Source organism: Oncorhynchus mykiss, chromosome 25 (genome assembly GCF_013265735.2).
Source record: "Oncorhynchus mykiss isolate Arlee chromosome 25, USDA_OmykA_1.1, whole genome shotgun sequence".
Lineage (NCBI taxonomy): Eukaryota > Metazoa > Chordata > Actinopteri > Salmoniformes > Salmonidae > Oncorhynchus > Oncorhynchus mykiss.
In genome coordinates, this window is record NC_048589.1 from 25,079,532 (window position 1) to 25,095,988 (window position 16,457).

General features: G+C 45.4%; 1 protein-coding gene across 1 annotated transcript in view; it reads left to right on the forward strand.

Annotated features, from left to right (window-relative positions):
• The window catches only part of LOC110504214 (phospholipase DDHD1-like), a 67,076-nt gene that overhangs the window by 34,670 nt on the left and 15,949 nt on the right, over positions 1 to 16,457 (forward strand). The window contains 3 exon segments of the mRNA XM_036962268.1: positions 10,634 to 10,660; positions 11,535 to 11,663; positions 12,303 to 12,464. Of these exon segments, the coding sequence (XP_036818163.1) occupies positions 10,634 to 10,660; positions 11,535 to 11,663; positions 12,303 to 12,464 (318 nt within the window).

A 16,457-nucleotide genomic window follows, 5' to 3' on the forward strand; every position in this document is an offset into this window, starting at 1 on the left:
GCAATCACAGCCTTGCAGACCTTTGGCATTCTAGTTGTCAATTTGTTGAGGTAATCTGAAGAGATTTCACCCTATGCTTCCTGAAGCACCTAACACAAGTTGAATTGGCTTGATGGGCACTTTTACGTACCATACGGTCAAGCTGCTCCCACAACAGCTCAATAGGGTTGAGATCCGGTGACTGTGCTGGCCGTTCCATTATAGACAGAATACAAGCTGACTGCTTCTTCCCTAAATAGTTAAGAGCTGTGCTTTGGGTCATTGTCCTGTTGTAGGAGGAAATTGGTTCCAATTAAGCGCCGTCCACAGGGTATGACAAAGCGTTGCAAAATGGAGTGATAGCCTTCCTTCTTCAAGATCCCTTTTACCATGCACAAATCTCCCACTTTTACACCACCAAAGCACACCCAGGCCATCACAGTGCCTCCACCATGCTTGACAAATGGCGTCAAGCACTCCTCCAGCATCTTTTCATTTTTTTCTGCGTCTCATGAGTGTTCTTCTTTGTGAACCGAACACCTCAAACTTAGATTCGTCTGCCCATAACACTTTTTTCCAATCTTCCTCTGTCCAGTGTCTGTGTTTTTTTGCCCATCTTAATCTTTTCTTTTTATTGGCCAGTATGAGATATGGCTTTTTCTTTACAACCTAGAAGGCCAGCATCCCGGAGTCGCCTCTTCACTGTTGACGTTGAGACTGGTGTTTTGCGGATACCATTTAATGAAGCTGCCAGTTGAGGACTTGTGAGGCATCTGTTTCTAAAACTAGACACTCTAATGTACTTGTCCTCTTGCTCAGTTGTGCACCGGGGCCTCCCACTCTTTCTTTTCTGGTTAGAGCCAGTTTGCACTGTTCTGTGAAGGGAGTAGTACACAGCGTTGCACAAGATCTTCAGTTTCTTGGAAATTTCTCACATGGAGTAGCCTTCATTTCTCAGAACAAGAATAGACTGATGAGTTTCAGAAGAAAGTTATTTGTTTCCAGACATTTTGAGCCTGTAATCGAACCCACAAATGCTGATGCTCCAGATACTCAACTAGTCTAAAGATGGCCAGTTTTATTGGTTCTTTAATTAGAACAACAGTTTTCAGCTGTGCTACCAAAATTGCAGAAAGTTTTTCTAATGATCAATTAGCCTTTTAAAATGGTAAACTTGGATTAGCTAACACAACATGCCATTGGAACACATAAGTGATGGTTGCTGATAATGGGCCTCTGTACGCCTATGTAGATATTCCATTTAAAAAATCAGCCGTTTCCAGCTACAATAGTCATTTACAACATTAACAATATCTACACTGTATTTCTGATAAATTTTATGTTATTTTAATGAACAAAATTCTTTGCTTTTCTTTCAAAAACAAGGACATTTCTGTGACCCCACACTTTTGAACGGTAGTGTATGTGTATGAGAAATCATCTTGACAGGTCAAGCTAAGTCTGAAGACAAAACTTATATCTTGAACTGAGAACAAGTGCTGCTTTCCTTCCAACGAAGGCCAGCACCATCTCCTCAGTCACAATGGCACTCTGTATTGGACCATAACACAGTGTTTGCACACATTAACCCCTCATTGTAAATGGTCATGACTTGCTCTGATTAACTGTTAATCAAAATAAGTTTAGTCCTTGAATGGGTCCCTGTTCTAGCATCTATTCTGTGTTCTGAATTCCTCCAACAGTACACTCTGTTCATTCATTCAAGGACAGTCTCTTCTCACCCTTTAGGAGCTATGGGGGACCGTAAATAGTGTCATCTGTAGACTGGCTGGCTACTGGAGGTTGCCTTACAGCAATCTACACACGCACAGAGGACACACATCCTAATCAAATCACAGACTGAGTGTTTGAAATGGGTTCCAGGGTTATGCCAAGGGTTGTGTCACCTTCACGTAACTACCAACAACCCAGCCCTTTCCAAATCCCCCTCTGGCAGCACATCCCACATCCTTTCCGTTCTTCTCACCTCTTCTGAGAGAATACGACACTACTCTGTTCTGTCCTATCACTTCACCAAATCAGTTGGATGGATTCATTCATACGAGGATTCACTCTTCTCGAGATTGACACTTCAAACTGTTAACACGTTCTGAAAAAGCCGGTTAATACCCTGTGTAGTGAAGTCTATTATAGTTTACTGAACTTCTCTTAGTTTTTGCTATGCTACACTGAACATTGTTGAAGACTGACAATCTTGTTATTAGTGTCCATGCTGATATATACTAAATAATGATGGCATCTTAAAAGCCTTACATCTTAATATTCATTATCATCCGTTTGAGCCGCATTTTTAGTGTGCTTCCTTTATAATGCGAACACTCCGGGCTTCACACACTGTTGTAAAGCACCTTGAGCCACTTTAGCACAGTACAAAACACAGAGCAAGCTGTGCTTTGAAAATACTGCAGTACTCTCTCGCTCTCCCCCTCTTTCTCTCTCCTTCACTCCTCTTCCCATCATTCTCCCTCCAAACTCTGTCTTTCTCTCTCACCCCCCCCCCCCCCCCCCTCTTTCTCTCTAACTCATCACCCTTTCCCTCTTTCTCTCAACATTCCTCTCCCTTCTCCTCCCTGTTTCCCTCCCTGCCTCTCTGGCCCTGAAGCCCCAGCAGCCATCTCAGACGAATGGAGCAGAAAGCATATGGTGGGGCATTCATTGCAGGCATGTTATGTAGGCATGGGTTGATCATAATACAGGCAGGATGACCTGTGTGAGGTGAGTCCTCTCCTGCCCTAGGTTACTGCTGCTGCTGCTGTCTCAGTCAAACAGGGGGAGAGGATGTGGAATGACATGTCATTTCATAGAGATATTCAGCCACTGTTCATTGGTATTAAAAATGGAGGGGGAAAATACATTGAAAGGTTCCTCATTCCTCATCAGGCTTCTTTGGCCAAGAGTGACAGTGACAGTTTGCCACTTTCTTTGCAGTTAATGGCTGCCATCGCTGCCTAATTTGAGGAGGAAAATTGACAGGGTCATGGCTAGAAAGGGATCCAGCTGTTGTCAAAAGTTAGATTTTTATTTTAGCTAAGACTAACCCTTTTCCTAACCTTAACCTAATTCTCCTAACCTGCTTTGAAAAGTCATTATCTGATGTTAATTTGACAAAAGCTGGATCCCTCCTAGCCATGATCAATTGACAGTTGGCCACAGATGGCGACCCGCATGACAGCTGTACTGTGGAGGGTTTAATGATGATTTCAGCAGCTACTGAAGCTGGTGATAGGCTGGGTCACATGAAAAAGAGTCAGTAACTGCCAGTCTGTCTTGAGGATTGAGGAAAAAATAATGTACAAAGTATCACTGACAATATTTGTTGTACAGAAACCGTCAGTTAGCGCCAGTGTGACTGAAATGGCACCTCCAGTGAAAAGTCCATTGAGCCTGACCCTCTCACTGTGAATACACCAACTATGGAGCAGGGGGGTGTTAATTGCAAGATGGCCCTGATAGCTCCCCTTTCAGGATTTGGAAGACCTGTTTAAACATGCCCTGCCTGTGTGTCACTAAGGGAGACTGTGTGCTCACTGTGCTGTGTATGGAACAATATAGTGAGAATGTGTGTGTACTGTGGCTATCTGCCTGCATGTGTTTTTGGAGCGGTTGCTGATGATGGCAACAGAGAAATGTGAGTGTGTGAAGGGACTGTGTGTAAAGCCTATGTGAGAGTATCATGAGGGTGTGTTTGAGGCAGGAAAGCTATTTGCCTGTGGGCCGGCTAGGGGCTGGGCCAGGGCTCATGACGATGGGGAGTATTCCAGTCTGTCAGGCTCATGGAGGGCCAGAGCAAAGCAAAGCCTCACAGACACAAAGGGTCATGTGTCAACACACACACACCAACACACACACACCACATAATGTCATGTCACAGCTCTAGCCTACACCACAGGACATTCATCATGGCACACTATGACATGTACATTGACCATACGCATTCAATAACTAGAAGGGCTACCATTCAAAATAAACAATACAAAATGTAATCATAAGGTTGTCAGACTCAAGTTGTCAAACATAGTTTAATGAAAGTGCAGTACATTTGCAGTGTTGCATCTGCAGTGCTGCTCTTTCCCCTGGACAATTAAATCCAAAGCTCCAAGCGGAGCAGACAAGCTCTGATCTAATATGTCAGTTGGAATGCCATGCCATTCCACTCCACCAATGGACCTACATTCAATATTTAGGCCATACCAAGCTCCGAGTGTAACGGCGTTCGTCTGTAGGAGGAGGAGAAGCGGACCAAAGCGCAGCGTGGTGGTTGTTCATTGTATTTTATTCACGACACTATACATGAACAAACTAACGAAAAAACAAGAAACGTGAGAACTCAAAACCTAATACAGCCTATCTGGTGAATACTACACAAAGACAGGAACAATCACCCACAAACACACAGTGAAACCCAGGCTACCTAAGTATGATTCTCAATCAGAGACAACTAATGACACCTGCCTCTGATTGAGAACCATACTAGGCCGAAAACATAGAAATGCCCCAAAACATAGAAAAACAAACATAGACTGCCCACCCAACTCACGCCCTGACCATACTAAATAAATACAAAACAACAGAAATAGAGGTCAGAACGTGACACCGAGCAGGCCACGTCAAAATGCAATCTCTTGTACTTCGTAGCACTGTCATATCAAATGCAACTGTCAACATCTAGAAATATACAGCATTGAACCTCTGAACCCAAGCATAGCCTATGATAGGGCAGAAAATAAGTCAGATGTATTAATGCTGTGTTAGTATTAATCATAAGCAGGATATAAAGCCTATTGTGAAACTGTTGTATTGATGTGGTCCCAGATGGAGCAGCTGATTCATGTGTCTGTCACCAGACCCTCAGAGGGTGGCCATATGGTAGTACAGTGCTCGCGCTCTCTATTCCTCTCTCCCTACACAACTCACCCTTGACAACTTGATTACATCTGGATAGTCTTGATTGACCTATTTATAGCTGTGAGTAATTGTGAAATATGAAAGCCTTCACAGCACAGCATCATACCTTTATGGCCAGCTGAGCTCCCAGCTCAGGTTTAATATGAACACCCTTGTTTTGACTAACTGTCCTTAAACACAAACCCAGCCTCCAGCTCAGTCAGCTCAGGCAACTTACTCCCTTCCAACAGTAGGGTCCACAAACAGAACTCTGCTGCAGGGTGAGGCCGAGGCCTAGGTCATGTGATATGAGTCAGCGTGACAGGGGTGAATGGTGCTTTTAGAACGGGACTGAGTCCCAATGTCCTGGTCACTGCACTGGTCTGGTCTGAGTCTCAGGCTATCCGCTGACTACAGACAGGCTATATGATGACAGCAAGTCTGACACACTGGTCTAACGGGAGGACATGTCTCTGGATGAAACCCTGGTTACTTGATAGCAGTCGTCAGGTTGTTATTGTGCGGGAAATCAACGTATGTCATGTAATGTTAGGGAAAGGTGTGTGTGTGAGAGAGAGAGCAGAGTTGGTTTACTGAGTGTTGTTTGAGAGCGCGAGAGAGAGAGAGGAGGGGTTACTTTATGGCCAGTGTGTGTGGGAGAGGGAGAGAGCCGTTGCTTTCCTTTTAGTAAATATTAGAGGGCAACTTCCTTTAGGGTTCTCAGAAATGTTTCTCTTCTTTTTTCTGAGTAATGGATATCCTTCCCTGAAGTCTTTCTGACACTTAAATAATTTAGCTCCTCAGTCCACCTGGAAGACAATCTGTTTTTTGGGGAAAACATGAGCAAAGGAAAAAGAAAGCTGTAAGACAGGCTAGTTCTACAAAACTGCTCTCTGAAGGAAGCCCACTCACTTTGGGATAATTAGGATTTCCTCTTGAAATATTAAGCTGTTAAGTCGGGCTTTTTCCCTTTAACTCTCCAAGAAGAAATCAGGTGCATACTTTAAAGGTGATGTAAGAAAGTTGTTTTGCAATTTGTACCTGACCTGTCTGACAAGATACTCCACAAGACATGCTCTTCACAGTCCCCAAGTCCAGAACAGACTATGGGAGGCACACAGTGCTACATAGAGCCATGAGTACATGGGACTCTATTCCACATCAGGTAGCCGATGTAAGCAGTAGAATCAGATAAAAAGATGAAAATAAACATCTTATGGAACAGCGGGCACTGTGAAGAGACACACCAAGGTACAGACATGCATACTTATATAACGGATGGGAAACGTCACACTTACACACATGCTAGCACACACACACACACGTACATTGTAATATTGTTGTATGGCGGTATTATACATTTCCTTTTGTAGATGCGCAGTGGTGTAATAATGTTATGATGTACTGTTTTATGTGTAATGTAAGTGCCTTAACGTGTAGCTACTGCCATGGCAACAGCTAATGGGGATCCCTAATGAATGACAATATATCCCTGTATCACTCTTAACATGTTATGTTGTATATTATTGTCACATAGCCTCCATTGACCAGCCATTTGGTATAAGGCAAACAGTGATTCTCTGTTTTGTATAAAAGATTTAAAAACATATCTGTTCATTCCAGCACATTGTAATGTAGTCCACACTGAGTAGCCTGAAGACAGAAAAACAATAATAAAGTTTGTATATGTTGAGTATGATTCAGGTGTTATCCCGTCTTCTCTGGCATGTGTCAAGTAGCGCTGCAGTTGGGTTTCAATGGTCACTTTCAGCTCAAGATTGTGTCTAAAAGCGAATATTGCCACCTTAATTATGTCACAACAATGAAGAACCATGTGTAGACATACAGTAAGAACAGGTTTTATTCAAATGAACTACTTTGCCTATCAGTTGAACCAAGCTCCCAGGTGGCGCAGTGGTCTAAGGCGATGCAGTGCTAGCTGTGGCGATGTCTTAGGCCACAGTGGTGGCAGTGCTAGCTGTGGCGATGTCTTAGACCACAGTGGTGGCAGTACTAGCTGCGCTAGCTGAGCAGTGCTAGCTGTGGTGATGTCTTCGACCAAAGTGGTGGCAGTACTAGCTGTGGCGATGTCTTAGACCACAGTGGTGGCAGTGCTAGCTGTGGCGATGTCTTAGACCACAGTGGTGGCAGTACTAGCTGCGCTAGCTGAGCAGTGCTAGCTGTGCAACCAGAGACTCTGGGTTTGAGCCCAGGCTCTGTCGCAGCCGGCCGCAACCGGGTGGTCCATGGGACGGCGCACAACTGGCCAAGCGTCGTCCGGGTTAGGGAGGGTTTGGCCGGTAGGGATATCCTTGTCTGATCGCGCACTAGCGACTCCTGTGGCGGGACGGGCGCAGTGCACGCTGACCAGGTTGCTAGGTGCACAGTGTTTCCTCCGACACATTGGTGCGGCTGGCTTCCGGGTTGGATGCGCGCTGTGTTAAGAAGCAGTGCGGCTTGGTTGGGTTGGGTTGGGTTGGGTTGTGTTTTGGAGGACGCATGGCTCTTGACCTTCATCTCACCCGAGCCCGTACAGGAGTTGTAGTGATGAGACAAGATAGTAACTACTAACAATTGGATACCACGAAAAAGGGGGTAAACATAAAACAAATAATGTATTAATGGTTAGGCTGTACGGTTCTAAACTATTTCCTATTAAAAACTAAATGTGACATTTTCAGCTGCTAACCCAACGGCTAATGTACTGTACATACAAATCCCAGCGTGGTTACCTGATAGCGGTGCTGCTTGACAAATGCCCCCAGTGTCACAGTGATGGCAGTAGGTTGCCATTTCTGACAAAACACCATCGTCATGTCCATCACTCACTGTCTCTTGGTTGTTAGTTCTCTCCCACCTGCCCCCTTTCTACCTCCCCCCTTCTTTTCAAATGGAGTGGATTTCAGCCGAATGCTACAACTAAATGTCGCAAGCGCAAGCGCTTATCAGGTACTGTAACGCCAGCCTTTTTTTATGCCCTAAATTACTATATACCTACATATCTGCTATACTCCATCCTCCCTCTAGATCTTAGGTTTCGATTGAACTAGATCTTCGTTTAAAGCCCAGTGAGACATCCCAACCCGCTCTAGAAGAATTAGATCTAGATTAGACTCCTCCTCACTCCTTTAGTTTAAACTGGGCTTAGTCTTAGAATTTCCCCCTTTCTGTGAAGCAGAGTTTGTCACAATTACTGCTGCAGCTGCTTTCTGGACTTCTGGAGGATCTTGCTCCGGTCTGTCTGTTAGTGGAGGTACAGCTAAGTAGGTGGAGTGTCAGTTAGCTAGTAACATCCTTCCAGGCTCTCCAAATCCACATAGGAAAACTATGGATCTGAGTTTAATAAGCTATCTCTCCAAAAATCCTCCCCTTCTCCGTCTCTCCTTCCCTGTAGTGGCGTGATCACAGACAATGAAAAAAACTCTTGTTTAGAGGCAATAGAGTCGCCATTCGGGCCCCCATAGACTGCAGTCTGCACTCAAAGGTCCAACATTGCCTCTATGGATGGAATAACAGCTCCTCAATCTCTGGCAATAAGCGTCTCTGCACTGTCTGCAGAGTTCAGTTAAACTAGCCCGAATACATACCTAATATAATATAGACCTAATAATAATATAGACCTGCATGCTCTCGTTGGCAGGCCCTCGCTTCTTACTCGTCGCCAAACCCACTGGCTCCAGGTCATCTACAAGACCCTGCTAGGTAAAGTCCCCCCTTATCTCAGCTCGCTGGTCACCATGGCAGCACCCACCTGTAGCACGCGCTCCAGCAGGTACGTAGACATTTTTTTCTACTGTATTATTGACTGTATGTTTGTTTTACTCCATGTGTAACTCTGTGTTGTTGTATGTGTCAAACTGCTTTGCTTTATCTTGGCCAGGTCGCAATTGTAAATGAGAACTTGTTCTCAACTTGCCTACCTGGTTAAATAAAGGTGAAATAAATAAATAAAATATCCACATGCAGTAAGTTACAGTCCGGTAACCTGGAAAGACATGGGTTGCATTCAGTTGGCACAAAATGTTCTCTGCTGTTTTTGTTCCTAATGAACGCAACCGTAGTGAACTAACACAGAGTAGTGTACTCCCTATGTGGCTCTACAAGGCTAGGAACATAGCTATGTTTGGCAGGCCATAGTTAGGCCTTGTGCATAATTGTCAAACTGTAACTCTCCCATGCCATTTAAAGTTGAGAGTAGAGTAGCATCCTAACAATAGCACCATTTTAATACCACTTTTGCCCTAGTTTAGTGGCATAATTCCCTACCTCAGGTACAAACAGGCTGTCTTTCTCGCTCTCTTTCTGACTGTCATTCTCTCTCACTCTAGTTCTAGCTGTTGGTCTCTCACACTGTCTCTAAATCTATCTACAACTCTTTCTTCTTTTCCCTCTTCCTCCCTGGCTCTCCGGGGAGTAGTTGGGAAGCCTCCCATGTAAACTTCTTAAGCTCTCTGTGTTTGACTGCTAGATCATCTGGTGTGCTTTGCCCTGGTCTGGGCTGCATTGTAAAACATTTCCCATCATTTCCCATCTCATTTGGAAACATGAGCACCTTTTCCATTCCCCACCCAGTCAGCCATGACTTATTTATATGATGGCTGGCTAGTGGGTACTATTGAGTACCTCCTGCCTCCTAAAGACATCCTGTTTTCGGGTGGACTCAGTAGGTGTAAGTGGTAAGGTTCTGTCTTTCCCTACTGTACTCCCCAGATCATTATATCCCTGCTGCCCGCCTCCGCCACCACCTTTGTCAATTCCATTTTAAATTAGAAAGTGGAATTGATCCCAACCTTGGTGATACTTGTTGTGTAGCATGCTTGTTACCCCAAGTGATTTCAAAGGAAAATGTGCTACTCTAACCTGGTGAAAAGTTTTGCAATGCTGAAATATCTTTACCCTCAGGTGTTCCAATGCAATCGATTCTCGTGACCATCGACTGGATGGATTTTTCTTTTTACTGATGCTTGTTTGGGATTCAGTTCCATCCCTTCTACACATCCCTCCTCTCTTATCCCTGATGGGTTACCTGGAAACTACTACCTATAACACAGCTTCTTCATTGGTTAACTCCTGAGCCTCTGCTTGTCATTCCATTGTCATTTTGGATCTGAATCACTTTCCCCTCATCAGGAGCGGCCCTGAATGGAAACTGATCAACCGGAGTACCCATGACTGTTCCTCAGTCCTCACCCCGCGGATGAAATTAGAACTGGACGGCCCTGCTTTACTCCTCCACCGTGTGACTGTCACAGAAACACTTCTAGTCCCCCTTCTGGTTCTGAAACTCCATCCTCAGATGCCTCCTATTAGGAGGTGGTAGGATGGAGAGAAAGAGGAAGAAGAGGTGATTTCAGACTTTGGTCACCTCTGCTCTGTAGATCGGACGGAGCTGACTGTGCATTAGTTGAGTTTGCTGAACACCTGCTAAGTGTTTGCTGAGCACTAACGAGCTATCTGGACACGATCTGAGGAAGCGAACGCTCTGGAGAGGCAGTGATACCGGCGTGACACTCATGCTAAGTGGCCCCCCTCGTCACTCACACTCTGTCTGTGTCTCTCTCTGTCTTTATTTATCTCTCTGTCTTTCTCTTTCTCTTTCCCTCTTTCCCTCTCTCTCTGTCTCTCCTTCCCAGCCTGACACAATGTAAAGGCGGCAGTCAAAGAAGAAAATCAAACAGAGGAAGCTTTGATGTCTCACATTTCTCTTGCTCCTTTAATCCTCTTTCTCTGTCTTTTTCTTCCCTGTTAGGACACATCAAGGATGAGGCCTACACAAGTACAGGTCACTGGGAAAGTCCCCCTAACGTCCACCTCTCCTTTGAATCCCTTTGCCCTGGACTCCTTAACACTGTCCTTCTATTCCCTCCTGATTGGCTGTGAGCACCGCAGGGTTCGGTCCGGTGACTGGTGTGTCAAAATAACCGGTCACCTCTTCACGTACTGTACATTGTCTGAAGTGTCATTCAAACCTCAATGTGACCGGCTCACCCCAATCAACTGGTTTAATTGATCCTTCTTGTTTTCAGCTAACCGCTTCCAATTCCGCTCCCCCTGTTTAGACTATACATGCCATATGTCCACTCTTACTTGCCCTGTTGTTGTGTGCCCACTAAGATAACAAGGCTGGAATCTAATATAGTCCTCTGTCAAGGATATGTTCTGCACAGCCTCAGTGTAGCCCATCCCACTGGGGACTTGTGTGGTACTGTAGTATCTCACATTGTCTATTGTACACAGTCAATGACACTCAAGGAATACATGGGCGGGTAATCGTTGAAATATGCAGACTCTGTGAACCTGTGTGCTTCTTCAATATGTTATTTTCTGGTTCTCTAGTAACTCTCCGCAAATCAATGCACTAGTCATTATTTGATCGACCGTTAGACTAGACCAAACTTTCTCCTTGTTGAGTTGAATGCAAAATTAGGAGTTTGTAATCACCCTTTTGATGAGTGTATTTTCTCTCTACCCCGTCATTCATTCATCTTTCCTCACCTCCTTTTTCTGCTTGCTCTCTCTTCTCATTCCATCTTCCTCAAATGCTTCCCTCTTTCTCCATCCCTTCCAACCTCTCTCGTTCCTCCATCATTCCCTCCTTTCCCCAATCCTCCCTCTTTCCTTCCACTATTCTGCCCTCCCTCCCTCTGCAGCTGTCCATAGTCTGAAGTTGAGTCGTACCCACGTGGACTGGCACAGTGTGGACGAGGTCTACCTCTACAGCAATACCACCACCTCCAAGATCGCCCGCACCGTCACCCAGAAACTGGGCTTCTCCAAAGGTTAGAGGTCACTGCTGACTGACCACTCTACTGTTGAAGCCCCCCTTCCCCACCCCAATACCAGTAAACCCTTAGCTAGACACAACCTCCTAGGCCAATTGTGGAGATGAGACCGGATTGGAGAAGCTCCATATTTCCATCCAAAGTTGAAGATTAAGAGGTGGATCTTGCAGGAGTTACCTCAATCTCCTCTGAATGACACACAAACCCACGGTCGCTGGAAATATCCTTAGTGCTGTGCTGGCCAGATGGCAAGCAGAAAAACCCGTTGGCTTAGTGTGTTAGCAAGTGTTAGCAAGGAAAGCTCTGAACAGGGCCACACACACAGTGTCCCACGTAAACAGCCCCACGTAAACGGTCACCCCAATGTTCCTTTCAAATATAGGATGATCTACGATGTTCATCACCCTTTGCTCTGGACTCCTTAACACTGTCCTAGTATATGTTCGGTCAATTAATTGTGGCAGGGGGTGAAATTGAATGTTTCTTATAATTTGAGGCTTTCCTTAAATCAGGGTAATTATGATTCAAGGCAATTAGGGAAACATTCATCAATTGGGCAAAATCTGGGCAATGTGCCGCCTACTGTTGGGAGCCTCTGATTTTCCTGACCATTTCCCCTCCCACGCCACCCCCCAGCCTCCAGCAGTGGTACGCGGCTCCACCGAGGCTACGTGGAGGAGGCCTCACTGAAGGACAAGCCACCCCAGACCACACACATTGTCTTCGTGGTCCACGACATTGGATAGAAGATGGACATGGGACGCATCATCAAGAACACTGGCATGTGAGTGCACGCGTGTGTGTGTGTTTCTGTCTCTGTCTGTCCTCGCAAAAAAGTCACGGGGTCTGAATACTTTCCAAATACTGTGCATTCCGAAAGTATTCAGACACTTTGACTTTTTCCACAGTTTGTTAAGTTACAGCCTCATTAAAATGTAAATGGAATCATGTAAAGTAAAACAAAAAAGAAATGCCACTTTTTCAGGACCCGGTCTTTCAAAGACAATTCGTAAAAATAACCTCACAGATCTTCATTGTAAAGGGTTTCAACACTGTTTCCATGCTTGTTCAATGAACCATAAACAATTAATGAACATGCACCTGTGGAATTGTCGTTGAGACACTAACAGCTTACAGATGGTAGGCAATTAAGGTCACAGTTATAAAAACTACTACTGACTCTGAAAAACACCAAAAGAAAGATGCCCAGGGTCCCTGCTCATCTGCGTGAACGTGCCTTAGGCATGCTGCAAGGAAGCATGAGGACTGTGATGTGGCCAGGGCAATAAATTGTAATGTCCGTACTGTGAGACGCCTAAGACAGCGCTACAGGGAGACATGACGGGCAGCTGATTGTCCTCGCAGTGGCGCGTAACCACGCGTAACAACACCTGCACAGGATCGGTACATCCGAACATCACATCTGCGGGACAGGTACAGGATGGCAACAACAACTGCCCGAGTTACACAAGGAACGCGCAATGCCTCCATCAGTGCTCAGGGCTGTCCGCAATAGGCGGAGAGAGGCTGGACTGAGGGCTTGGAGGCCTGTTGCAAGGCGAGTCCTCACCAGACATCACCGGCAACAACGTCGGCTATGGGCACAAACCCACCGTCGCTGGACCAGACAGGACTGGCAAAAAGTGCTCTTTACTGACGAGTCGCGGGTTTGTCTCACCAGGCGTGATGGTCGGATTTGCGGTTATCGTTGAAGGAATGAGCGTTACACGAGGCCTGTACTCTGGAGGTGGAGGGTCCGTCATGGTCTGGGGCAGTGTGTCACAGCATCATCGGACTGAGCTTGTTGTCATTGCAGGCAATCTCAACGCTGTGTGTTACAGGGGAGACATCCTCCTCCCTCATGTGGAACCCTTCCTGCAGGCTCATCCTGACATGAACCTCCAGCATGACAATGCCACCAGCCATACTGCTCGTTCTGTGCATGATTTCCTGCAAGACAGGAATGTCAGTGTTCTGTCATGGCCAGCGAAGAGCCCGGATCTCAATCCCATTGAGCACATCTGGGACCTGTTGGATCGGAGGGTGAGGCTAGGGCCATTCCCCCACAGAAATGTCCAGGAACTTGCAGGTGCCTTGGTGGAAGAGTGGGGTAACATCTCACAGCAAGAACTAGCAAATCTGGTACAGTCCATGAGGAGAAGATGCACTGCAGTACATAATGCAGATACTGCATTATTACTTTTGATTTTGAACCCCCCCCCCCCCCCCCCCCTTAGTTCAGGGACATATTATTCATTTTCTGTTGGTCACATGTCGGTGGAACTTGTTCAGTTTATGTCTCAGATGTTGAATCTTATGTTCACACAAATATTTACACGTTAAGTTTGCTGAAAATAAATGCAGTTGACAGTGAGAGGACTTTTATTTTTTTGCTGAGTTTAGTAACCAAAAAACTGTTAAACAAATCCAAGTATATTTTATATTTGAGTCTTCAAAGTAGCCACCCTTTACCTTGATGACAGCTTTGCACACTCTTGGCATTCTCTCAACCAGCTCCACCTGGAATGCTTTTCCAACAGTCTTGAAGGAGTTCCCACATGCTGAGCACTTGTTGGCTGCTTTTCCTTCCCTCTGTGGTCCGACTCATGCAGCACTCCAGCACTCTATTTCTTGGTCAAATAGCCCTTACACAGCCTGGTGGTGTGTTGGGTCAGTGTCCTGTAGAAAAACAAATGATAGTCCCACTAAGCCCAAACCAGATGGGATGGTGTGTCGCTGCAGAATGCTGTGGTAGCCATGCTGATTAAGTGTGCCTTGAATTCTAAGTAAATCGCAGACCATGTCACCAGCAAAGCACCATAACACCTCCTCCTCTGTGCTTTACTGTGGAAAATACACATGCAGAGATCATCCGTTCACCCACACCGCGTCTCACAAAGACATGGCGGTTGGAACCAAAAATCTCAAAATTGGACTCCAGACCAAAGGACACATTTCCACCTTTCTAATGTCCATTGCTTGTGTTTTTTGGCCCAAGCAAGTCTCTTCTTATTATTGGTTTCCTTTTATTAGTGACGACTTTGTTCTCCTCTGAACAGTTGATGTTGAGATGTGTTGTCACGGTCGTCATAAAGAGGAGACCAAGGCGCAGCGTGGTGAGCGAGCATAACTATTTAATAAAGAGAGAACACTGAACAGAACAACAAAACAAACCGTGAAGCAATATGGCTAGTGCAGAACAGGCAACTAAACATAGAATAACAACCCACAAAATAACCAAGGAATATGGCTACCATAGACATATAAACACCTAGACTAGCAAAAACCCCTAGACATACAAAACCCCCTAGACAATACAAAAACTAAACAAACCACCCTTGTCACACCCTGACCTAAGCAAATAATAAAGAAAACCAAGATAACTAAGGTCAGGGCGTGACATGTGTCTTTTACTTGAACTCCGAAGCACTTATTTGGCCTGCAATTTCTGAGGCTGGTCACTCTAATGAACTTATTCTCTGCAGCAGAGGTAAATCTGGGACTTCCATTCCTGTGGGGGTCCTCATGAGAACCAGTTTCCTCATAGCACTTGATGTTTTTTGCGACTGCACTTGAAGAAACTTTCAAAGTTCTTGAAATTTACTGGATTGACTGACCATGTCTTAATGATGGACTGTTGATTAGCTTTGCTTGTTTCAGCTGTTCTTGCCATAATATTGACTTGATCTTTTTCCAAATTGGGCTATCTTCTGTAAACGCCCCCTACCATTGTCGCAACACAACTGATTGGCTCAAACGCATTAAGAAAGAAAGAAATTCCACAAATTAACTTTTAACAAGGTACCTGCTATTTGAGATGTATTCCAGGTGACTACCTCAGCAATTGAAATCAAAATGTATTAGTCACATGCGCTGAATACACCTTACAGTGGAATGTTTACTTACGAGCCCCTAACCAACAATGCAGTTTTAAATAAGAAATAAAAATAAGAAGTAAAAGTAACATGTCATCAAAGAGCAGTAGTTAAATAACAGTAGCGAGACTACATACAGGGGGGTACCGATACAGAGTCAATGTGCTGGGGCACCGGTTAGTCTGTAATTGAGGTAATATGTACATGTAGTTATTAAAGTGACTATGCATTGATGATAACAACAGAGAGTCGCAGCGGTGTAAAGTGGGGGGGGGGGGGGGGGGGGATGCAAATGGGTCTCGGTATCCATTTGATTAGATGTTCAGTAGTCTTATGGTTTGGGGGTAGAATCTGTTTAGATGCCTCTTGGACCTAGACTTTGTGCTCTGGTACTGCTTGCCGTTCGGTAGCATAGAGAACAGTCTGTGACTAGTGTGGCTGGGGTCTTTGACAATTTTTAGGGCCTTCCTCTGACACTGCCTGGTATAGAGGTCCTGGATGGCAGGAAGCTTTGCCCCAGTGATGTACTGGGCCGTACCCACTACCCTCTGTAGTGCCTTGCGGTCGGAGGCCGAGCAGTTGCCATACCAGGCAGTGATGCTCTCGATGGTGCAGCTGTAGAACCTTTTGAGGATCTGAGGACCCATGCCAAATCTTTTCAGTGGCCTCTTCACAACTGTCTTGGTGTGCTTGTACCATGTTAGTTTGTTGGTGATGTGGACATCAAGGAACTTGAAGCTCACAACCTGCTCCACTGCAGCCCCGTCGATGAGAATGGGGGTGTGCTCAGTCCTCTTTTACCTGTAGTCCACAATCATCTCCTTTGTCTTGATCACATTGAGGGAGAGGTTGTTTTTAGGGCACCACACGGCCAGGTAGGCTGTGTCGTCGTTGTCGGTGATCAGGCCTACCACTT